Here is a 25,750-nt window from a genome sequence, read left to right on the forward strand (position 1 = left end):
GTTAGATTCCTCGATACTCAGGAGGCTAAGATCTGAGGCTCATAGTTTTAAGCTAGACAGGATAGGAAAGTCTGTGAGACTCTTTATCTCCAGTTAACCACCAGAAAACCGGAAGTGGTGCTATGGCTCAAAGTGGTAGAATGCTAGCCTTGAGTGAAAAAGCTCAGGGACAGCACCCAGCCTTTAAGTTCAAGCCCCATGACCAGCCCCCGCCAAAAGTAGACTATAAGACAATAAGGTCATAACTGACTTTAACTTTGTCATAATTGTTTTAAATAAGATATGCCTATACTATTAAGAGTATTGTCCACATACAAGCAAGAGCTTAACCCCAAAGTGTTTTCGATTTCCAAAATTGAAGTTCCATTGTTTTTTAAACCAGCTGCTTCAATTGTTCCAGTGCTATGAAAATTTTACTTTTCTTTCCTTGATTTTTTTTTGTAATATAAGTGCCTGCTTTAAATTTTTTTGGCCTTCTTTTTTCTGTATCTTGTATCCATTCTTTTTTTTTTTTTTTTGTCAGTCATGGGGTTTGAACTCTGGGCCTGGGCTCTGTCCCTCAAGCTCTTCAGCTCAAGGCTAGCACTCTACCACTTGAGCCACTGCGCTACTTCTGGTTTTCTGAGTGGTTTATTGGAGATAAGAGTCACACAGACTTTCTTGCCTGGGCTGACTTTGAACCGCGATCCTCAGATCTCAGCCTCCTGAGTAGCTAGGATTACAGGTGTGAGCCACCAGCGCCCAGCTACATTCTTAAACCATATTGAACATATATAAGCTTTTGTCCAGTTTGATTGGGATAACTTGGAAATTTTGATTCAAAATGCACTTAAAAGGAAAGTTTTGTTTTTGTTTCTTACAGATTTTATTCTGGAAGTGCAGCCCTCCAAAAGGTTGAAGGAACTGACACAATAGGTATACATATGTATACATATTTGTTTATGAAAAAGTATTGAAATAATTCCACTTTTAAAATCACATTGTATTCCTTTGTAGTTGTAATTAAGAAACATTTATTTTGTTTATTTCTCTAAGGGATTGAAGAAGTAGTCATTCCAAAAAAGAAAACTTGGTAAGTATTCAATCATTGTTCATTCTGCAAGTAGTTGAATGTTTCTTATAAGGGTCTGAACCATGTAAACAAACCTTAATAGAGACTAACAATGATTGTTTTGGAGTATAAACTTTTTGTGAGTACTGGTACTGAAGCTTAGACTCAGGGACTTACTTGTCTTTTGCTCTGTTTTGTTTATGACTGGTGTTCTACCACTCAAGCCACACCTCCAGTCTGGCATTTTGCTGATTAGAAATCAGATTCTGGGCTGGGAATGTGGTTTTAGTGGTAAATGCTTGCCTAACATGGAGGAATCCCTAAGTTCAGTTCCTCAGTGCCACATACACAGAAAAGGTTGGAAGTGGTGCTGTCGGGCAAGTGGTAAGGTATTAGCCTTGAGCAAAAGAAGCTCAGGAACAATGCTCATGCCCTGAGTTCAAGCCCCATGATTGGCGAAAAAAGAAAAGAAAGAAGAGTCTCACACATTTTTTTCCCTTTGGACTGTGTCCTCAGATCTCAGCCTTCTGAGTAGCTAGGATTACAGATGTGAGCACTGGTATCTGCCTAAACCTTATTTTTAATAATACAAGTTGTACATATACATTTACTTTAGAAATGGATTGATAGATAAACCCTTTTAATTTTTAGTAACCATATGACATTTCAATGTATAGGCATTCAGATTCATTTCTGTCTTTATAGCCTAATCAAGAGAATCAGAACCAAGAAAAGTAATGCAGTTATGTAGAAATGAGGCATTTCCCTGATGTTTTTCAAGTTATTGCCAACCTCTATCCCTAAAGAAATACTATAGGAAATGCCACAGAGTAATCATTTGGAGATTGTGCCACAACCTGCTGGAGTCACCTGCACATTTTATAATCTTATAGTTGTCTGTTAAATTAAGTAACTTTATATAGACAGCTAGAAGGAATACAGAATATGAGGTCAAGTCTGATTGTTTGATATTAATGAAGTTTATTTTTCTTGAAAGTACAGCAGTTTGGCAATGCATAGGATTGTCTAATTGGCTTTAGAGCCACCCATGGATTTGGTTTAAAATGTGTATTCCTGCAGATATTTTTTGTCAACCCTAAATTATGAAACCCACAGATACACAGCACAATGAGATAGCGGGACATGATGGTGAAAGATCCTAGTGGTAAGGGGCCAGGCAGACCTGTTGAAAATACAGTATTAGAATATGGAAAGTAAGGTAGTTGATATTAGTTGGGAATCTAAAGTCTATATGGTCTGTGAGCTAAGAATGGGTGTTACATTTTTATAGAGTTGGTAGGGACTCAGAAGAAGACAAGATGAAATGTTTAAATTGTATGAAACTCAAATTTAGGTTAAACTTTTGGAGGACAAACTTACTTGCTTGTTCACATAACTTTAGCTGCTTTTATGCTATACTTCAGAGCTACATAGTTTAGAAAGTACTCTATAGTTTGCAAACCTTAAAATATCTTTCCCTTTACTGGAAAACCCTTGGTACAAACCTTCTGATTTCTAGGTTTGGGAATCTGTGCTTTCAGACCCGGGAGAGAAAAAAAGTCTGTCTTTGTGAAGGATCTTTAAAGCTATTTCTTGAACCACACAGATGTCATGGAAGACCTGAATAAATTGTAGGGAGTCCTTGTGTATTTTACTGTATGAATATGGTGTGCTAAAAGGTGGTCTAAAGAGGTTAATGACTGATTGAAAAACTATTTTAAGGAGGACAAAGGAGTCCGGTTATAATCAGTGCATAGGCAACTGGATTCAGAAAAGAAATGCAAGTAGAGGATATGGGAAAATGAAGGCTCAAAGGTATTTTTTGATGGGACACTAAATTGGAACAAGAGGAGGGAAAATTGGCAAAGTCAAAATTTACTGTCTCTGTAACTCACTGATAAACCACTCAGGAAGAACACTTGCATATAACCCAAGGACATGGATGAGAATATTCTACATAACCTAGGGCTAGAAATAGCCTGCATGCCTATTGTTCAATGAATGAATAGTAAAAATGGTTATCATGCCATAAAACACTTGAAGTTATTAATTAGGTCTATGTATATTTATGTGGATAATACAGTCAAACATAAACAAATGTATAGTAACAACTTTTATTTTGTTTGAAATAGGGCTTTACTAGGGGCTGGGAAGGTGGCTCAGTGGTAGAGTGCTTGCCTTGCATGCAAGGCAAGGCATGAGGCCCTGGGTTCTATTCCTCAGCAGCACCTAAGCAGAAAAAGCTGTAAGTGGCTCTGTGGTTCAAGTGCTAGAGTGCTCACCTTGAGCTGAAGATCTGAGGGACAGCACCCAGGCCCAGAGTTCAAGCCCCATGACTGACCAAAAAAAAAGTGGGCTTTACTATGTAGCATATGTTGACCTCAAACTTACCCTCTTTTCTCAGCCTCCCAGGTGCTGGGATTGTATAGATGTGTGCTACTATGCCTGATTCCTTTTGTCTTTTTTTTTTTTTTTGAGTAGGTAGCTTACATGTGAATGAAAGAACCTTCAAAAATTCGGGAAAAAATGCATATTAAACTCAAGTTGGGGTAGAATCACAAGAAGACACCAGACACTTTAGCCTTAACCTGTAAACCTAGAAATTGGTTGTTACAGTACTAGGGATTGAACTCAGGGCCTTAAACACCACTCCTGATGCTTGTACAGTAAGCACTTCTGCCCTGTTTTTGTTTTTTAGGCTTTCTTTTTAAAAATAATTTATTCATTGTGATAGTTTTTTTTTTGTTGTTGTTGTTTTTTTTTGCCAGTCCTGGGGCTTGAACTCTGACTAGGCACTGTCCCTGAGCCTTTCTGTACTCAAGCTAGTGTTCTACCATTTGAGCTACAGTGCTACTTCCGGCCTCTCTGTTTATGTGATGTTGAGGAATTGAACCCAGGGCTTCATGCATGCTAGGCAAGCTCTCTACCACTAAGCCGCATTGTCAGCCTGTGTTGGCTGTTTAAAGTAATATGATCTGTGGTTCTACCTACCAGAGAGGCTAATATTGGGATGATTATGATTGGAAGCCAGCCCATGCAGAAAAATTTGAGACTTTTTTTTTTATCCCGGAGACAATGAGAAGCCTAAAAGTAAATGGTTTGTGCCTGCCATTGGTAGTTCACATCTAATCCTAGCTCCTCAGGCTGAGATCTGAGGATTGCCTTTGGAAGCTAGCCCTGACAGACTTTATCTGAGTCCCTGAGACTCATCTCCAGTTGACCACTGAAAAGCCAGAAACAGATGTGGCTCAAGTGGTAGAACACCAGCCTTGAGTGAAATAGCTAAGAGACAACACCCAAGTCCTTAGTTCAAACCCCAGTGCAAGTATACATATGCATATGGGCATGCATGGATCAAGGCTCATGCATGTGCCTAGGCAGAAAGTACAATCCTATAATAAAAAAAATAAGTAGCACAGTAAGACCTCTGGCCTCAAGGCTATAATCCTAGCTACTTGGGAGGCAAAGATCAGGGGATTGTGGTTCTAGGCTAGCCCACACATAAGATTATTTGAGACTTAATGACTGGGTATAATAGCATACAACTTGCTATCCCCAGATACACGAAAGGCTGGATGCAGTGGCACATGCCTCCCATTCCCAGTTTACACAGGGAAGCACAGTTCCACTTCTGCATTTTTTCTGTGATTAAGTAGAGATAAGGGTCTCATGGACTTTCTTGCCCAGGTTGGCACTGAACCATGATCCTCTGATCTCAGCCTCCTGAGTAGCTAATATTACAGGCATGAGCTACCAGTGCTGGGCTTGTCATCAGGTAATATATATAGTTAGGCGGTGCTACACTAGGAGGTACATCAGAGGGAATCTGGGAATTCAGTAAGGATGCATATAACAGTAGGAGCCATTCTCTTATTTCCTAAGTTAAGAACCAACAATGTGGATGGTAAAGGCAATAGTGGTCCTGAAAGAACGCATAATAAGAAAGACTGAAGGCTTGAATCAAGTGGTAAGAGTACATGTCTAGCAAGCAAAAGTCCTCAGTTCAAATGCTAGTATGTATGTCCCCCTCACCCCCCCACCCCCAAAAAAAGTATGTAGGAGAGTAGATTTAAAAAGCTACAAGACAATTTTATTAGGTGAATGTGGAAATCATTAGCCCTAAGTAGGGTGACATTAAGGGCTAGGACAGAGAGTACAGTAAAGCAAATGGAAGAACATATATGAACCATCATCATTTGATGGTGGCAAAAGAACTACATTTTGCTCATTTGTTCTTGGGAGATAAGTACTGGCTATATGTGAAACCTAAATTGAATTATTGACTAAGAGTAGAATCACTGGTTCTCAGTGTGAAGAACCAAACTGGGGTTTTGTTTTTGGTAGTAATACTAGCTTAGGCTTAAGCACAGGGCTTGGGCACTGTCCCTTAGGTGGATTTTTTTGTTTGTTTGTTTGTTTTGCTCAATACTGGTGCTATAACATTTGAGCCACACCTCTACTTCTGGCTTTTTGCTCATTAATTACAGATAAATGCCTCATGGATTTTACTGCCTTTCAACTTGGATTCTCAGATATCAGCCTTCTAAGTAGCTATGATTGTAGGCAGAGGCACCAGCACCTGGCTCACTTGTCATTTTATTCTTAGGGATAAAGTGGCTGTTCTTCAGGCACTTGCATCCACAGTAAACAGGGTAAGTAAGATTGTTAAAACCTTGACTTAGTTCATTGCCATTTATCTCTGTATGTAGTGTTTATATACCATATTACTGTTTTGTTTTTTGGGGTTTTTGCCAGTCCTGGGGCTTGAACTCAGGGCTTGGGCACTGTCCCTGGCATAGATGAGTAGTTTGGTATAGTGGGAATCAGGAATTTGATGTGAAAGGAGATGAGGTAATATCATGGATACTGCTGTTTTTTTAATTTTAACTTTTAATTTTTTGCCAATTCCAGCTTTTGAACTGAGGGTCCCAGGCTTGTTTGGCTGGTATTCTACCATTTGGTCACACCACCAGCCTGGCTTTTTTGCTGGTTGTCAGCGTTCCCTTGTAGCACCCAGCTGCCTATTGAAGAATTTTTAGCTGGATTGTGATACAGTCAAAAAAGTTCTTTTTTTTTCTTTTTTTTTTTTTTTTTACTTTTTAAATTTATTTTTATTTCTTTATTGTGAAAATACTGTACAGAGGGGTTACAATTACATGGATAAGATAATTAATACATTTCTTACCAAGCATTGTGGCCTCCTCCTTTGTTTCCCCTTCCCATCTCCCCCCACCCAAATAAATTCTAGGAAAGACAGCAATGTCAAAGTAGGAAACTTGTATACTTGTAAGTATGATGAAGATCTTAACAAACGCCTTTCCCTCTAACCTAGTTCTTTTACCATCTTCCTCTTGACTATTCCAGCCTTATAATTACTTAGTCTTAAGTTTTGGGAATTGTCTTATGCGTCTTTCTGTCTTGTTTTACATTAATAAAACTATCATTTATCTTTGAAAAGATGACCCTCCCTAATAAAACTGCGTGGGATATATTCAATTCTTCCAGCAGCAAGTAATCACATGTGAAAAGGCTACCAAAAAGGCTTAGTAAATATTATTCAGGCAAACTATAGCTAACATACCAGGTTCCATACTTACAGAAGGAAAGTAGTTGAAAATAAACCACATTGGACAAAAGCTTAAGCCCAGCAAGCCATGTTTACCAGGTCTAGGAATGTTGAGAATATTCACAGAATCCAAGGTCCTGAATACCAGTTATGGACCATCCTTAGAAACAGGCCTTTTGACAGATAGTGCTTTCAGGCTTGCTAATTTTCTATCCAATATCCACATTCCAAACACTTGTCATCAGTACTACCACTTAGTCATCTTGTGTTTGGTTGAGTTCAGTGAGAAGAGCCTCACTTGTGGCATGGCTCACAAATGGCTGCGAAAGCTAGAGCGAGAAACTGCTTCCGAACTTTTCCTTTCTAGCTTCAGGGAATCTGCCTCAGGCAACTCCTAGTTACTAATACGAGGTGTCAAGGACCCCATTCAAGAGGTTTAAAATACAGGGTGAGGTTTTGCTATTTATAAAGCCCCAGAGGATGAGGTAGGGGACTGAGGAGAATAGTCTGTATTCCTAAATTAATTCTAAATGGACATTCTGTTCAGATGACCTAATTTAGAGTTTAAAATAGTAGAAGTCTTAGCATACAGGTATGGGGATTTAAGCCATTACTTATGTAAGTTTGTTGTAGTTTTGCCTGTCCTAGTGCTTGAGCCAGGGTCTGAGTGCTGTCCCTTAGCATTTTTGCTCAAGGCTAGTACTCTACCATTTGAATCACAGCTCTGCTTCTGGCTTTTCTGGTAGTTAATTAGAGATGAGTCTCACAGGCTTTTCTGCCCAGGCTGGCTTTGAATTGTAATCCTCAAATCTCAGCCTCCAGAGTAGCTTTAGGATTACAGGTGTGAGCCACTGGTGCTCAGCTCTTGCTTTAAGTTTTGTATAACTGTAGAACAGGCTTATTGAGTTGATAGTACAATGATATGTTAGTAATGTGTTTTCTGTTTCCTTAGAGACATATATAATCTATATATATGTTTATATGTATATTACATGCAGGTATATTATGTGCATGTAACTAAAAAATCTGGGACTCTATCTCCAATTAACCAAAATGCCAGACTGGAGGAGTAGTGTGTTTTCTTGCCTTGTACAAGAAAACTGAGAGAGAGAGAAAAAAAGAAAACTGAGCAAGAGCACAAGTTCAAGCCCCAGGACACAAAACAAAAATCAGTTTACGGAATTTATGTTCATAACTAAAATTCACAAGGCTTTATTAGATCTAAAAAGATGTCTGTTTCTTTACAGGACCCCACAGCTGTCCCTTATGTATTTCATGATGACCCTTACCTTATACCCACATCCGCTGTGGAATCAGTGAGTATTTTCATGTAACATTTCTAGTACCTCTTTTTCTTCTTAATCTTACTGGTTAGTGTGTATAGTTAGTGACAAATTACCAGACTAAACCATTACTTTTCAAAAAAATTTTTGCTGTTGTCTTTGGGGAATGTTTTAGTTTTTACTTAATATTAGGGCTTTTTAACACTGGAACAAACTATTTCAGTTTAACTGTTGTTTTATATACTTTGAGATCTAGATAAAATATGGCCTGAAATTGTGTCACCTTCATTAGGAGAGTTGGATATATAAAGTACTAAATTGGTTTCTTTAATAGGGTGTCTTACCCTGAATCCTGGGCTGGCCCTGAATTCAATCCCCCTGCTTCACCTGCCCAGTGGCTAGGATTGTAGGTGTATACCACCATGCTTCATTACATAATTTGAGGTCTTATTGGGGTTTCATGTATTGTTGCATTCTTGCAGGAAGAGAGGAATTTTTTTCTGGGCTTTGAACTTACTCCAGTCTAAATTGCATGTAAATGCCAATTTGTATGTATTGCTTTTTTCATATAGCGTTCATTTTTATTGGCAAAGAAGTCTGGAGAGACTGCAGCAAGGTTTATTATTAATTCATATCCCAAGTATTTTCAGAAGGACATAGCTGAACCTCATATACCGGTAAGGACAAGGAGTTATGTTTTTCATATAACTTAAATCATATTTTCACAGCTAATATTTACTATTTGAGTCCTCTCAGTATTCAAATGAAACCCCTTTACTAACCTTCTCTTGCATGGATTTGCTCTTCAGCCTCATATTTACCTCTTTGGCTTCTGTTATGCTACACTCTTAATCATAACTATTCCTTTCTTGTCTCTTTTATTAGCTCTCTGTCCCTAACAAGTGATGTCTTTCTCAGGTTTCTATTTATTGTCTTTTTATTATTTGTTCTCTCTGTTTCAGTGATCCTCATACTCTATTTAGCATTTTGTGTATCTAGGTCAGTCCCTCTGCTTTGACATTATAGATAATATTTTGACTACCTCTTTGTTTTCAGTCCTGTAGTACCCTGAAGTACCTGGTGTCTATTTACTTAGTACTATGTATTTAATTCCATCAGTACATTGGGGAGCAAAACAGACAACATTCCCTCACACACACCCTCCACACGTGCGCGTGCATGCACACACACACACACATGTTTATGAGCAGATATACTTACCTCAACTCTTTTTTGCGGGGGTGGGGGGGGCCGGTCGTGGGGCCTGAACTCTGGGCCTGGGCACTGTCCCTCAGCTCTTCAGCTCAAGGCTAGCACTCTACCACTTGAGCCACAGCTCCACTTCCGGCTTTTTTCCTTTTGCTTATGTGGTGCTGAGGAATTGAACCCAGGGCCTCATGCATGCAAGGCAAGCACTCTACCACTGAGCCACCTTCCCAGCCCCACTTACCTCAATTCTTAAGTCACTCCCCCAGTCTGGAATTTTGCTGGTTGATTGTTTGAACCTCTGACTTTTCTGCCCAGGCTGGATTTGAAGGTCCACTATCACTTGAAACCTTGCAAAGGCCTCCTTTCTCCATGGTGGGCAGCACCATTTCATGTTATATTCTAATGATTTCTTTTTGTTCTTTCGGTGCTAGAAGTGGAGCCCAGGGCCTTATGGAAGCATTATACCTTCAGACCTGTAAATATTTGTTTAAGCCTATTTTCTCCACTAGACTTCGCAGTCTAGGACTTTAATCATAGAGAATATCTCTTCTTTTCTTCCTTTGTCTTAATCCTTAGTTCCTCGTGTACTGCCTTGAGTGAAATATCTATATCAAAATGTAGTTGAATAAATTAGTGAATGAGTTAAACTCAGCATACTGTGGTGGAATTGAATGTTTAGAAGAAAAGCAGCATCAAGGATAGAGACTTTGATCTTTGCAATTTAGGTGCATTCTGACACCTTTGGTCAAGATTGGGGATAAAGAGGAAGAAAAAATTGTAAAGTTATGTAGTTGGGACCCCTATGGGTTTTCAGATATATATTGGATATTTATATTTGAGACTTGTAAATTCTTAAGGTGGGAGATGCACGGTGCAACCTTGCTTCAGACTAAGGAAGTTTATCATTTTGTCTTTATTTTTTTTCCCAGTTAAGATTACCTACTAAAACATGTATGTTTACATGCTAAGTAATGTCTGGTGCAGGAAACATGAATTAGAGCAGTAAAGTTTATCTTGGTATATTGATGCTAAAAGCTCTGTCTTACATGACTGTCTTATCTCTTATTTGTGTTAACTAAAACCAATTTGCTTTCCTAGTGCTTAATGCCTGAGTACTTAGAACCTCAGATTGAAGGTATAAGTGAAGCTGCCCTGAAGGAACGAATCAAACTCAAAAAAGTTAAGGCTTCTGTGAACCTCTTTGATCAACTCTTACAAGCAGGTGACTGACTCATTTTAACTCAAGTCCCTCTAGAAACATGGGATGGCACTTACATAATCCATATAGTTTTGAATAAAAGTTACCAGTAGGGTGCTTGATCAGCTTGATAGCTGTGTTGCTTCTGTTTTCAGTAGTTTAGTAAATACTTAATGTTCCACTTTAGTTTTAAATTGTGTATACTTTATTAATCATGCTATAGCACTGGTAGAGAAGGTACGTAGCCATTCTTCCTTAGCTTCTGTTTTAACATTAGGCATTTATATACATTAGTCAATTTTTCTATATTCTTGGAAGTGTATTTAGAAGGGTGAGCCACATAAGCCATATAAGAAATATTTAGTAAAGCGAGGTCTTGATACTGTTATAGATATCACTGACCCAAATTGTTCTATGACCTTGAAAGTCACTTTCTCAGAGCCTCTAGAAGTTTTTGTAATCCCGGTGCTGTTTAGTGATTTAAGATAAAGATGTACTAATGTGGAATAGAAGAAAACTGGCCTAAATCATTCAATGTAGAACTGGAAACAAGAAACACTTGCATAAGGCTGTGTTTGAGAATATTAGTTTACAGCCTGCTATCACTTTATATACAGGTGAATGATGAATGATGCTTGTTGAACTTGAACAACACAATATAAATGAGCATTCAGATTTCCAGTGCTAAGGTTTGTCTTTTTCTAGTTGTACCTATACTAGTATTGGTACAAGCCAGTTATTCAGAAGCATAGCTCAGTAACAGCGCCTACATACTAGGGGAGGAAATCATAGAAAATCTTACTACCAAGCACCTAGTAAATACTAACATTCTGCTAGGCATTTCACATACTTAATTTCACACCTTATCAGTTGGTGTGCTTTAGTTACAGCAACTTTATACTGGTTGTTTTTGGATAGGGACCCATTTTTTTTTTTTTTCAGAATCATGCAGCTTTGAGATATAAGGCCTAGTTAAGTTTGTTTCTCCTTTTCTCCCTTCCTCTCTTCCTTTCTTCTTGTGCTAATACTAGAACTTGAACTTTTTTACTCAAGGCTAGCACTCTACCACTTGAACCATACATCTATCTACTTCTGGCTTTTTGTTGGTTAGTGGGATATAGGTGTCTCATGGATTTCTCTGCTCTGGGTGGTAGAACATCTGCACCTAGTGTCAGTTATGGCTTATGTCTTCTCTGTACCTCCTCTTCTTTTCCTGAAGTGCATTTTTACTTGATTTTTGTTTTCTATTATTGTAAAGATGATAGTAAGGTTATAGTTGCATAAACCAGATAATGAATACATTTCTTGGAAAATATCACTTGATGTACTTTATGTAGAAGATATGACCAACTAGAGATGGTAGAGCTCCACTTGTGAGCAAAAAAGTCAAATTAGAGCATGAGGCCCTGAGTTCAAGCCTTGGTGTATACACATACATACACACACGCAAGGAAAAAAAGCTAGATTTGATTTGAGAGATAGAGTTGCTTTTCTTTTAAAATAGTAAATAATAGCTCATGATTTTCTTTCCTGTGTCCTTTCTTCCTTTTTAACAATTGCTAAGAAGGACCATAAGGTTTTGGGCATTGGAGTTTGTAAATTTACTTTTAAAAGTCTACTATAGGGGCTGGGAAGGTGGTTCAGTGGTAGATTGCTTGCCTTGCGTGCATGAAGCTCTGGGTTTGATTTCTCAGCACTACATAAGCAGAAAAAGTCAGAAGTGGTGCTGTGCCTCAAGTGGTAGAGTGTTAGTATTAAGCTGAAGAGCTGAGAGACAGTGCCCAGGCCCAGAGTTCAGGCCCCACAACCAACAACAACAACAAAAAAACCTCTATAGTCCAGGAACCGGTGGCCCATGCCCATAATCCTAGCTATTCAGGAGTCTGAGATCTGAGGATTACTATTCAAAGCCAGCCCAGGGAGGAAAATTCTTGAGACTCCTATTTCCAATTAACTGCAAAAAGCTAGAACTGGAGCTATTGCTCAATTGGTAGAGCACTAACCATAAGCAAAAGAGCTCAGGGGCAGCAGCCATCCCCCAAGTTCAAGCGCAAGAACTGGCACACAGAAGAAAAAAATGTCTTATTATAGACAGGCAGTTATGCTAGTATTTCTAGGCGAGTTTTTAGTGAGAGTCTGGATCTAAGCAAAATAATTGTATTCATATTTTTTCAAATGGATCTGGGCCAGGATAAATAAGTAGTTATAGTTTGAAGCGTATTCGTTTTATAGAGGAGATGGTTTCTCTAAGACCAGTGGGATACTAGTGACAGGGGTGAGGTTGATTTGAATTCATTGTAAACATGGGTAGAAATGTAAAGAAAATAAACTGCATAAATTTAATGGGCATATACTCAAGTTTCATCTTTGTCAAATTATACAGGTGAGACTTTTCAGTCAAAGTATTTAAGTTGTTGAGTGAATGATGGCCAGACTACCTTGTTTCAGACTAGAGAAGCTTACTGTTCTGTTTCTCCCCACCCTCCAATTAGAATTAATTGATAGAGTTGTAGGTGGGACTAACTATGTAGACAAGAAAAAAACACTGCTAGTGGAAAAGTGAGTAGAGTTCCTACTAAACTATTCATTCCTTAATAAAGTGGTAGGTGATAGTATATAGCCAAGAAAATAACCTCTAGTGGAAAAAGTGAGTAATTTTAATCTAATAAGTTTTTGTTTCTTTTCTGTTTTTTGGTGCCTATCCTGGGGCTTGAACTGAGGACCTGGTCACTGTCACAAAGCTTTTTTGGCTCAAGGCTAGCACTTTACTATTTGAGCCACACCTCCACTTCTGGCTTTTTTCTTTTTGGAGGGGGCTGGGGCAGAGATTAGTGTCTTGAAAACTTTCTGCCCAGGCTGGCTTTGAACCATCACCCTCAGATCTCACCCTCCTGAGTAGCTAGGATTACAGGTGTAACCCACCAGTGCTTGACCTAACAAGTTTTTGTTTTTAGGTATTTGAAGGTTTCTTTCTCTTTTTCTCTTCTATCCATAGGAACCACTGTCTCCCTTGAAACAACTAATAGTCTCTTGGATTTATTGTGTTACTATGGTGACCAGGAACCCCCATCTGATTTTCATTTTCAACAACCTCAGCAGTCAGAAGACTTGGTAATAACTTTTGGCATTAATTTCTTTGTTGTTTTGTTTAAAATGTAATGTCTTCTCCAAATAGGACAGATGCTTGTGCCATGTGTCAGAGAGACTTCTCTTTTAGCTTTTTCTTTCTGGTCCTAGGATTTGAACTCAGGACCTGTTTCTTTTTTTTTTCTTTCATTTTTTTTTGTTGCCAGTCCTGGGGCTGGAACTCAGGGCCTGGGCACTGTCCCTGGGCTTCTTTTGCTCAAGGCTCCACTCTACCACTTGAGCCACAGCATCACTTCCAGCTTTTTTCTGTGTATGTGGTACTGAGGACTCAAACCCAGGGCTTCATGCATGCTAGGCAAGCACTCTACCACTAAGCCACATTCCCAGACCAGGACCTCATTCTTGCTTCATTACTTGGTTGGCACTTTACCACTTGAACCACATATCCATTTTAGTATTTTGCCAGTTATGTTGGAGATGGACTTTTCTGCTCATGCTGGCTTGATCCTCCAAATCTCAGCCTCCTGAGTAGCTGGGGTTACAGGTGTGAGTCACTAAGACCTGACTTGGAAGAGACTTCAAGAATTGTTTTAACCTTAGCTCCCTTAGAAATTTTGTTTTTGTTTTATTTTATTGATTAATTAGTTGGTTGTTATTGGTGCCAGTCATGGGGCTTGAACTCATGGTCTGGGTGCTGTCCTTGAGCTTTTTTGCTCAAGACTACTGCTCTTGAGCCACAGCTCCACTTCTGACTTTTTGGTGGTTATTGGAGATGAGTCATAGATTTTTCTGGCTTTGAACCTTGGTCCTCAGATCTTAGCCTCTGAGTAGCTAGGATTATAGATGTAAGCCACCAACTCTCAGCTCCTATTTTGTCCACACCTGTCCCATATGCAGACTAAGCTTTGAGAAGATATGTTTGAGTCAGCCTTTCTATCATTCAGGTGACAATGTGATGTAAAATGGTCCAGAAAAATCTCCAATGCCATGACCCTCAGAAGTGCATGCTTATAAGGGCAGAGAGGAGCAAGGCCAGAGATACTACAAACATTATTGTGCCATAGGCTGCCTGCAGGTGGAGTCATAGCTTCTCTCAAACCCAATAGTTTCACTTTTAAAGTAAATTACAAGGGGTTGGGAATGTGACTCAGTGGAAGAGTGCTTGCTTAGCATGCATGAAGTCCTGGGTTTGATTCCTCAGTGCCACATAAATAGAAAAAGCCAGTAGTGGCACTGTGTCTTGTGGTAGAGTGTTAGCCTTGAGCAAAAAAAAGCCCATGGACAGTGCCCAGACCCTCAGTTCAAGCCCCAGCTCTGGACAAAAAAAAATTTTTTTTAAATAGTAAAATAAATTACAAGGAATCCTTTGGATCAGCTGAACACAAATATGTGTGTGCCATTTTTCATAAGTATTTGCTTTTACCTGTAATTGCAAGTAAAACAATCTAGATATCTAATAGTGGATTATCAAATTTGGTAAGAATGTTGAATGGCTATTGAGAGCAATAGTGTAAATGCTTATGAGTATGGAAAGTAAATGCTTATAAGTATCATGAAAGTACATCAACATAAAGGTTGACAATCCTGACCTGAAACCACTGATCCAAATATTTATAGCCATATCCTTTGGGATTGAAACTTTTTGATCACTATTAAATTGAAAATTCTTTACTTGCTTGTTATCTTTGCTTATAGTCAAAATTCAGGCATGTTAAATACAGCTACTTATAAAATTACCATAGTATTATTACGTATCTAAAATGTATATGACCATAGTTGAATTTCATATTTAGACTTGCGTTGTATTTCCATGATATCTCAATATACATTTGTATTTTATTAAGACTCCAAACTCAGTGGTGGGTTCGATTCCTTAGCACCACATAAGCAGAAAGAAAAAAGCCGGAAGTGGCCCTGTGGCTCAAGTGGTAGAGTGCTAGCCTTGAGCTGAAGAGCTGAGGGACAGTGCCCAGGCCCAGAGTTCAGGTCCCACGACCAGACCCCCCCAAAAAAAAGAGTCTCATGGACTTTCCTGCCCGGGCTGGCTTTGAACAGCCAATCCTCAGATCTCAGCGTCCTAAGTAGCTAGGATTACAGGCATGAGCCACTGGTGCCCAGCTGGATGCTATTTTTTAAAATTAACACTTATTATGTGTGCAAGGTGTATTCTCATCATTCTTACCCCTCTATTATTTTATCTCATTCACTCTTAAAATAATTTTGACATGAAATGAATACTACTAAATATGAATGAAGCTACCTGTAGCCTGTGGAGAAATAGGTGTACTTTTTTTTTGACTGTTACATTCTTGTGGCAGACCAGACATGTCTGATTTTCCTCTGAATTGGCTGAGTTGAATTCAAGAAACTGTGGGTGTAAACATTTTACTGTGTTTCTTTTTGCTTTCTGCTATGTTTATATTTTTCTGAATTCCCATTTCCTTTCAGAATATTAGTAGTATAATGGGCATTGAATTGTCTTGCTTTTAATTTGTCTTGGTATGATACATTCCAGGAAGAGGCCACCGAGGAAAATAATGAAAAAGCTAAGACAAAGGCTGGTCATCCCATTGGAGTTATGTGGAAGTATGTTACAGTTAACAACTTATATAATTCTTTTATGATATATGAAGAAGTTGTTGTTCCATTTCCCTCAGGAAAAGATGTAGTCCTATGATATTCTGAAATACAAATTATTTTTATTATGCAATTTTTACTCATGTAATTGAGATCTTTCTTCTTTGGTGTCTTTTTTTCCCTTGTAAAATTCAGAATTAGGTAAATATTAACACTACTGATGAAAATACCAAAGGAACCATACCACATCAAGTGTACATCAAGTTAAATGGAAGAAAATAAAACTAAAATAAACAAAACAAAGCCCAACCCTTGAACAGATTCTTAACCTACTGGCTGGAGGTCAAAAGCTTAAAGAAAAAAGCCTAAATTAGATATAGTTTTTTTTTCTTTTAATCTGGGCATCTTTTACTTTGCTCGCAACAATTCTTTTGTTTGTTTGGTAGTTTAGTGCCATTCCTGGGGCTTGAACTCAGGACTTAGCCTTTTGCTAGTACTCCACAGCTTCACCTCCTGCCTTTTTCCTCCTTTTTGTTAGTTAATAGGAGATAAAAATCTCAGAGACTTCTTTTCTTCCCACTCTGGCTTTGCATCTTGATCCTCAGATCTCAGCCTCCTGAGTAGCTAGGATCATAGGGGTGAGCCATCATTGCCTGGCAATGTTTCCATTTTGATTCTGCTTACACTCACTAACTGTAAAGTTCTGGGCAACTTAAAGTTTTGAGCTTCATTTTATCCCCACTTTCAAGATGATAATAACGAAAGGTAAAACCCATCAACTGCTTATCACATTGCCTGGAATGTATTAAGCTGTAAGTAAATAATCGAAGTTACTACCAGTTTTCCTGGTTTTCATGTAATCTCTTTTGTCTAGACCAAAAAACAATGCTGAAAGAATCTTTGATCTAATGCCAGAGAAGAATGCACATTCTTACTGTACAATGATCCGAGGAATGGTTAAGGTAAATTTATCTTCATTTTTAAGTCCGCTAACTTGATTTCTTAACCTCATCTTAAGTTTCCCTTACTGAAATGCTTAGGCCTAGAAATGGTGTTTTAAACTTGGAATTTTTAGGATTTGAATTCTGTGTACAGTATTATGAGATAATTGGGCTATGGAATTAAGTCTACAAAAACAATTTCTTCCAATAGCTGTAACAAGAGAACTTTTTGAAGCCTCTGTCAAGTAATCCAGGCTGGACTCAAATTTGACCCTTCTGTCTTGGTCTTGTACACTCTTCCACCACCTCTACTTGTCACAACTGAAAATGCCTCCAGGCATTGCCCCGTGGCCCCTGGGTAGAAAACCACTGGAATAAAAGATAAGCTTCATGAGAATGGGAGCCTAGTCTGTGTTATTCACTACCATATTCCCAACCCTGGAACAGTAGATATACAGGTACTTCTGTGATGAATAAATTTGGTGATGTTGTCCCTTTTCCCTGTAGCACCGAGCTTATGCACAGGCATTAAACTTGTACACTGAGTTATTGAACAACAGACTTCATGGTGAGTTTGGGAACTCCCCTATACCCTTCTTTATATTTATTTATTTTAATGGTTTTATTTTTGTTTTTTGTTTTTGTTTTTTTTTGCTAGTCCTGGGGTTTGAACTCAGGGCCTGGGTGCTGCCCCTGACCCTCTTTGTGTTCAAGGCTAGTGTTCTACTACTTGAACCGCAGCACTACTTCCGGCTTTTCCTGAGGAGTTTATTGAAGATAAAAGTCTGAAAGATTCCTTCCTGTGGTGGCTTCAAACTTAGATCCTCAGAATTCAGCTTCTGAGTATCCAGGATAATAGGCATGAGCCATTGGTACTCAGACCCTCTTTTTTTTTTCCTCCCAAGAACTTGTGCAAAGTTATTGGATCTTGGCTTTTGTCTTTAGCCCAAATTTTGACTTCTATAACATTGGTAGAGAGCCAGTTTTATGAACATGTGGTGATTAGCCAAGGAATACATAGGTTTGACCATTTTGTCTTCTCCTTGGCTGTTTAAAGGCACAATCTTCTACCCTATTGTTAAAGCAGCTTTCCTTTACAGCTGATGTATATACCTTCAATGCATTGATTGAAGCAAAAGTATTGATGAGTAATGAGAAGTTTGAGGAAAGATGGAATAACACATTGGTAAGTATAATCCTCAATTTGTCTTCTTCACTAGAGTTAAGGCATTAATTCTACTAAAAAGATTTAGGATGAATACAGCATTCATTTGAGCATATTTGGCAGTCAGTACTCTAATCAGTTACCTGTTTACTGCCTTTACAACAATCCTGTAAGTTAGGTTGCTCTCTGACACACAAGAACCAGAAAGGATCAGACAGGTGGGTCTTATATCTAAGAGGTAGGATCTCAGTCTTTGGAAATGAGGATGGTTAAAGCAGTAGAGTGACTATAGTAGGAAGCTCAAGTTCTTAAGTTCAGTCCCTTATATACTCCCTCCTAAATAGAAAAGTGTAAAAGATAAGATTGTTGATCTTCTTCCTAATTAGCAACAAATTCTTAAATTGGGGATATAATTCTTAACCTGCTTCAGATATTGCCAAAAAGTCAATTTTCAACTTTTATATAATTAGCAAATCATCTAAGAATAAAAAATGTCTTGCTTTGGATTCAACTAGGAACTGCTGAAACATATGATTGCACAGAAGGTAAAACCAAATCTTCAGACTTTTAATACCATTCTGAAATGTCTTCAGAGATTTCATGTACATGGAAAATTTCTAGCTTTACAAACCTTACGTGAAATGAAAGCTATCGGAATAGGTAAGTATACATGCTGACCAACCTGCTGCTGGGCAGCAGGTTTCATGGCCATGGACATAGTATGGTCTATAAAGATTTGGGGACTTATGGGGGTTCTGGAATCAATTCCCCATGGATACCGAAGGAAAACTATTGTGGGGATGCCTGTATCATCTTCATGTTCTTTATAACAATTTAGTGTTGTTTTAGTATTTTAGTTTTTACTTTAATAGATCTTAAGTTGAATGATTTTTTTGGGGGGGAGGGGAGGATGCGGTTGTGGGGCTTGAACTCTGGGCCTGGGCGTTGTCCCTCAGCTCTTCAGCTCAAGGCTAGCACTCTACCACTTGGGGCATAGCGCCACTTCCGGCTTTTTTCTTTTTGCTTATGTGGTGCTAAGGAATTGAACCCAGGGCCTCATGCATGCAAGGCAAGCGCTCTACCACTGAGCCACCTTCCCAGCCCCCCTTTTTTTGGGGAGGGGGTCCAGTCGTGGGGCCTGAACTCTGGGCCTGGGCACTGTCCCTCAGCTCTTCAGCTCAAGGCTAGCGCTCTACCACTTGAGCCACAGCGCCACTTCCGGCTTTTTTCTTTTTGCTTATGTGGTGCTAGGAATCGAACCCAGGGCTTCATGCATGCAAGGCAAGCACTCTACCACTGAGCCACCTTCCCAGCCCAAATATGTTGTAGTATATTGTGTATATTTTAGTATTTACTTTATGACCGGTTGCTTGGTAATGGATTCTTTTCATTATGCATTACTATTCTCAGTGGAATATCAATAATAGCATTTCCTTAAATACCAGGGTTTGCTTAATTCTAGTATTTGCTTTAATACTAGTGCTTTGGTAAAATGTATTTTGTTTGCACAGCTGTGTTTTACTATATTCTTTATTTTTTCCTTTCACCTGGTAATTTGAGAACCTTCGCTTGCAACATACCACTATATTATTCAGGTGTTTTATCAACATGGTACGTATAATATTTCATTAAATTTATGTAGAAAATAGTCTCCTTTGGGTTTATGCAAATAATTATTGAAATTTGCCTTCTCCACATACAAATTAATAGAAAATTAAACTGAGTATAATGACACAGACCTGTAATCCCAGCATTCAGAAGGCCAGAGCAGGAGAATCAGAAAGTTACAGGTTAGTCTGGGCTACATAGCAAGATCCTATAGGTAGGTAGGTAGGTGAGAAGGTAGAAATGGAGGGAGGGAAAGAACATTCTTATATACATCAATAATCAAACAATTTTTAAGTTAACATCTTCAGCCTGAGTAAAACATTATTCTTGAAGGTAGTAACTGTGATATAAAACTGGAGCTGGTGGGGAAGAGGCTTATAGAGTGTACCAGCATTCTTGGCATATAAAGAATAAACAAATGATATTTTACTCTGGGGTTCCTTTTGTTCTCTAGAAATGAGCTGTTCTGTACAATAGCCTTGTGTGGTTAGTGAAAATTAAGTTTAAAAAATGTGGCATTAAGCTGAGCACCAGTGGCTCATGCCCGTAATCCTAGCTACTCAGGAAGCTGAGATTTGAGGATTGTAGTTAAGAGCCAGCCCAGGCAGAAAAGTCCCTGAGACTCTTATCTCCAGTTAACCACCAGAAAACTGGAAGTAGCACTATGGCTCAAGAAGTACAGCACTTGCCTTGAACCAAAGAGCTGAGGGGTAATGCCCAGGCCCAGAGTTGAAGCCACACAGCTGACCAAAAAAAAAAAAAGTGGCATTAGAGTTCAGAGGACACGTGTAGCAAATGCCTACCACAGCCGGGCACTGGTGGCTCATGCCTGTAATCCTAGCTACTCAGGAGGCTGAGATCTAAGGATCATATTTCAAAGCCAGCCTAGGCAGGAAAGTCCATGAGACTCTTATCTTCAATTAACCACCAGAAAACCGGAAGTGGCACTATAGCTTAAGTGGTAGAACATGAGACAAATCAAACTGAGAAACTTGGAACTGTGATGGAGAGAAAAAGTATATTTAGTTTACTATCTCAGTATCTAACAAGAATATTGGTATGATTAGTGAAATTTATCACATGGTTATAGAATGATGTCTACAAATTATTGAAATATTGGCCAATGACTATCTTTGACGCCCAATTTATGATAGCCTTCTCAGAATACCTATAGAATTCTGGCAACCAGATACTGAAAATTACAGATTTTATCCACATTAAAAGAATGCAGTACAACCAGTTGCCAGAAGCTCATTCACTTCTGTAATTCTAGTTACTTGGGAAATTGGGAATAGGAGGTTCACAGTTCAAGGTCAGTTGCAGCAAAGTTTGAGAGACCCCCTTCTTAACCCATACCTGAGAGCAGTGGCAAGTACATGTTATCCTAATCTATTTAAAGGCCAAAATTTTGAGCGCTCACCTTGAGGTAAAGTCTTAGGGCCAGCACCTAGGCCCAGAGTCTAAGCCCCATGACTGACCAAAAAAAAAAAAAATGCTTACTACTTGCAGTGATTGTAGATACATAGATAGAAATCTTTTTTGGATGGAACTATCCTATAACTTATTGGACAGTATTAGTATAGAGGAATGTATGCCCTATTCTGAAACCTTCTGGGAGGGTTTTGAGGCCTCCTTTGTCATATGCTCCTAGGAGTTAGTCTCTATGGATGCTGTGTTCTCTTTGTAATGGATTTTAGAGCCAGGCTCCCCAGAGTTGAAATTCCAGCTCTAGCATTTATTTACCAGTTCTGTCAAGAAGGACTGGATACTTTACCTGCTACATAACACCACCAGGATATGATGATGTAACTTCATATAGTGTCTTGTAACCATGCTTGGAAGGCACTAAAGAATCCTTGGGTTTTTACCCAATTGTCCCCTAAAGAAATGACCATTGAGTTTAGCAGTGATGGTTCTAGGTATTTCTTCCAATGATAGACTTAGTAAAAATAAGAAGGAACCCAATCTCTACCAAACTACACACACAACAAACATAATGTAGGTACTGCTTATTTTCATGCCACTTTTCTGAAAAGATTCAAGAAAAAAAGAGAAAAGTAACTAGAACACATAGAGACTTCTGATTCTTCCAGATTTTATACACTTGGAAGCTGAGAGGTAAAAAGTTTCGTGTTTTCCCCTTCTCAGCTCTATGCCAGGAATTAAGTTCAATATGGAGCAAGAAGATGGGAGTGCCACTGTCCTAGGTACTGTGAGTTTTGTTTTAATATAGAAGAATGTGGACTTAAACCCATTTGTTTTGCTTGGCAGGAAACTCTTCCAGAGAACCATCCCTCATTATTTACAGTATAATGAAAGAACTAACAGGGAAGAAATTTTATCCAAAGGATCTAGATGATGGTATGTACAGAAACTGCTTATATTTTCCCCTTATAGGCATTTATTATTTACCCAAGCACCAGTCTAGCCTGTGTAGAGGGCAAGATTTTTAGCTTAGTAATATTTGGGGTGATTATTATGAGAATGGTAAAAACCGTATACTATATGCTTAATTTTATTTTATTTTGTTATAATATGATATACAGAGGGGTTATAGTTACCTAAGAAATAATGAGTACATTTCTTTTTCTTCTTTTTTTTTGTCAGTTGTGAGGCTTGAACTCTGGGCCTAGGTGCTGTCCTCAGCTCTTCTGCTCAAGGCTAGTGCTCTACCACTTGAGCCACAGCACCACTTCTGCCTTTTTCTGTTTATGTGGTGCTGAGGAATCGAACCCAGGTCCTCATGCATGAGGGGCAAGAACTCTACCACTGAGCTACCTTCTCAGCCCTTGAGGACATTTCTTGTCGAACATTGTTACCCCCTCCCTCATCTTTCTCCCAGTTTCCCTCCCCCCTTATTGATATTTCTTTTTATTTCTTTAGCTTTGTCTTGCATATGAACTGTCTCCATTTTGTTTTGCTTTTAGTGATACTAGTGTTTGAATTCATGCCTTGTGCTTGCTAGGCAGCCACTCTACCACTAACACTTATAGGCCTTTTATGTGCTGGTTATTTTTTGAGGTAGGGGCTCGTCTAGTTAGTCTTGGACTGCAATCCTGTTTGTTCTAACTTGTGTCACCAGAATGATGTGTATACGCCACAGTGCCTAGCAGTTGTCAAGGAATCATGAAGTTTATTCCTGGAATGGCCTCGAATCGCCAAATAATACCCTATTTGAGATCCTGTACAGTAGCTTGAGCTCCTGTGCCACCTATTTGTTGGCAGAATTTTTATTTATATTTCTGATGTGAAAATATATTTCATCCATACCAACTAAAGCTCTTATGAACTTTGATTTTCAGATAAGTTTTTTCAGTCTGCCATGAATGTTGTAAGTACTAATTTTTGTTGTTTAACTTCATTTTCTGTACTTTAATGTTTACTTTCCTTCATTTTATCTGTAATTGGGGGCTGTGATTCTTTCATTTCCTCTGCTGTTCATGCTTTTGTTTCTATATTTGTTGATAATATATAGTTTTAGATCACATAACTCTACCCTTTGCTTATGCTATACATTACCTTTTTGCCTTTTTTCTTCTTGCAAGTTTTAGCTAGGATTTAGTAGGGAAGAATAGAAAGAGAAACATCGGCTTCACACACAGGAAATGGGAGTTAGACTCCTATGTTGCCTTTTTCATGCCTCTAGACAGATAAGCTTTCCGAATATTTTGTATTTATCCCATTAACTTTTCAAATTGATAAACTTTTCTATCATGCTGATCATTAGAAAAATTTCACAGGATCTCTGCATGAGTACAGTACATCCTGGTTCCTAAGGAGAACTCACAATTTTGTGTAGTTTCTTCACTAACGTGCTCAGACACACCTCAGCAGTGGTGTATTTGTTGACAGCAGTCAGCATCTCATAAGAAGGAAGAGCCATAACTATATTGTGGGTGGTTTCTGCTAATACAGTGATGCTGGTCTGAGCATTCCATGTCTTCTCTAGTATTTGTTTCTAAAGATTTAATTGCTAAGTCAAAATAGCTTTGTAAATTTATAAAAGTTGAGTCTTCAACTCCTCTCTTGAATTCCTTTTATTTGCTATCAACCATTAAATTGAATAAGTATAAGTATTTACACAGGAAACTAACATTTTTCTTTATTAGCAAGTTACTACTTTGCTTGTAAGAATGTCAGTGTAATTCTACTTGCAAATTTTCAGTGCTCTTCTCTCCGAGATCTAGAACTTGCTTACCAGGTACATGATCTTTTAAATACGGGAGATAACCAGAAATTCATTGGAATTGATTTTCGTCGTAATTTCTATTAGTAAGTATATTGGAAATGTGTCCTTATTTCTTGTTTCAGTTAGTAGATTCCACAGATGGGAGGATTTTAGTGACTCTTCATAGCTCACTTCTGGTGTTATGTACCATAGTTGTACTTAATAGTACATACTAAATGAACACTTAGAAAACAAAGCAGTGGTAAAATTGCCAGATTTGGGAGTCTAGTTGTACAACTAGTACTTTGAGATTTTCCTTTGCAACATTTTAAATTCTTCAGACTTATTTTTAAATTGTAACAGGATGTGTTGGTCCATTAAGACTTTTTTCTCAGGCTGGGAAGGTGGCTCAGTGGTAGAGTGCTTGCCTTGCATGCATGAGGCGCTGGGTTCGACTCCTCAGCACCATATACACAAAAAAGCCCAAGACTGGCAAAAAAAATGGCTTTTTTCCTCAATCTCTTGGTTTTGGTTTTAAAGATCAAGATTCTGGAGTCTGTAGAGGCTCTGTCAATGGGTTTGCTGGAACATAAAATGAGGGAATGTGGCTTAGTGGTAGAGTGCTTGCCTAACATGCATGAAACCCTGGGTTTGATTCTTCACTACCACATACACAAAAAAAAGCTGAAAGTAGTGCTGTGGCTCAAGTGATAGAGTGCTAGCTTTGAGCAAAAGAAGCTCAGGGACCTTGCCTAGGCCGAGTTCAAGCCCCAGGACTAGCACCAAAACAAAACAAAACAAAAAAAAACATGAAAGAGCCACCTGTTAATTGTGAGAATGGTTTTCCATGTGTCCAACTCTTTGCTTTACATGTTTGTTTTGAGGGAAGGCAGCACTGAGGTTTGAAGTCAAGCCCTCATGCTTAGTAGATTGACACTCCAGCTGAGCCATGCCTTTAAGCTTTTTTTTTTTTGCTGGTTACTTTTAAGATAGGATCTTTCTTTTGTCCAGGTATTCAGCTGGACCATGACCCACCTATTTTAGCTTTATATGACAAGTTCCAACTTCCTTCTGTCAAGGTAGAATCCCAGGCATTCACCTGCGAGAGCTGGTCTGGAACCTAATCTAAATAGATTAGGATAACATGTATTTGCTACTGCTCCCAGGTATGGGTTAAGAAGGTGTCACTCGGGGCTAGAAAGGTGGCTCAATGGTAGAGTGCTTCCCTGGCATACATGAGGCCCTGGGTTTGATTCCTCAGCACCACATAAGCAGAAAAAGCCGGAAGTGGTGCTGTGACTCACGTGGTAGAGAGCTAGTCTTGAGCTAAGAGCTCAGGGACAGCACCCAGGCCCAGAGTTCGGCCCCATGACCAACCAAAAAGAAGGGGGGGAGTCTCTCAAACTTTGCTGCCCAACTGACCTTGAACTGTGAACCTCCTATTCCCAGCTTCCCAAGTAACTGGAATTACAGAAGTGAATGAGCTTCTGGCAACTGGATGCACTGCATTCTTTTAATGTGGATAAAATCTGTAATTTTCAGTATCTGGTTGCCAGAATTCTATAGGTATTCTGAGAAGGCTGTCATAAATTGAGCATCAAAGATAGTGCATATTAAGTCATTGGCCAATATTTCAATAATTTGTAGACATCATTCTATAACCATGTGATAAATTTCATACCAATATTCTTGTTAGATACGGAGATAGTAAACTAAATATACTTTTTCTCTCCATCACAGTTCCAAGTTTCTCAGTTTGATTTGTCTCATGGAACAAATTGATGTCACTTTGAAGTGGTATAAGAACCTGGTACCTTCAGTAAGCTGATTCATTATTTGTCATTTATCTTGATAACTAAATTTGTAATTATTGCTCCTGGTGAATATTTGGATTAAT

General features: G+C 38.7%; 1 protein-coding gene across 1 annotated transcript in view; it reads left to right on the top strand.

Annotated features, from left to right (window-relative positions):
• The window catches only part of LOC138825224 (small ribosomal subunit protein mS39-like), a 34,063-nt gene that overhangs the window by 3,041 nt on the left and 5,272 nt on the right, over window positions 1-25,750 (top strand). The window contains exons 2-18 of the mRNA XM_070019623.1: window positions 863-915; window positions 1,036-1,072; window positions 5,658-5,703; window positions 7,865-7,933; window positions 8,473-8,577; window positions 10,208-10,331; window positions 13,303-13,418; window positions 15,910-15,980; window positions 16,846-16,933; window positions 17,420-17,480; window positions 18,013-18,098; window positions 18,593-18,737; window positions 19,638-19,688; window positions 21,957-22,046; window positions 22,988-23,016; window positions 23,851-23,957; window positions 25,594-25,672. Coding sequence (XP_069875724.1) covers window positions 863-915; window positions 1,036-1,072; window positions 5,658-5,703; window positions 7,865-7,933; window positions 8,473-8,577; window positions 10,208-10,331; window positions 13,303-13,418; window positions 15,910-15,980; window positions 16,846-16,933; window positions 17,420-17,480; window positions 18,013-18,098; window positions 18,593-18,737; window positions 19,638-19,688; window positions 21,957-22,046; window positions 22,988-23,016; window positions 23,851-23,957; window positions 25,594-25,672 — 1,357 coding nt within the window. The remainder of the gene's footprint in view (window positions 1-862; window positions 916-1,035; window positions 1,073-5,657; window positions 5,704-7,864; window positions 7,934-8,472; window positions 8,578-10,207; window positions 10,332-13,302; window positions 13,419-15,909; window positions 15,981-16,845; window positions 16,934-17,419; window positions 17,481-18,012; window positions 18,099-18,592; window positions 18,738-19,637; window positions 19,689-21,956; window positions 22,047-22,987; window positions 23,017-23,850; window positions 23,958-25,593; window positions 25,673-25,750) is intronic.

The sequence above is a fragment of the Dipodomys merriami genome, unplaced genomic scaffold (assembly GCF_024711535.1).
Source record: "Dipodomys merriami isolate MVZ:Mamm:240054 unplaced genomic scaffold, mDipMer1.0.p SCAF_136, whole genome shotgun sequence".
NCBI lineage: Eukaryota > Metazoa > Chordata > Mammalia > Rodentia > Heteromyidae > Dipodomys > Dipodomys merriami.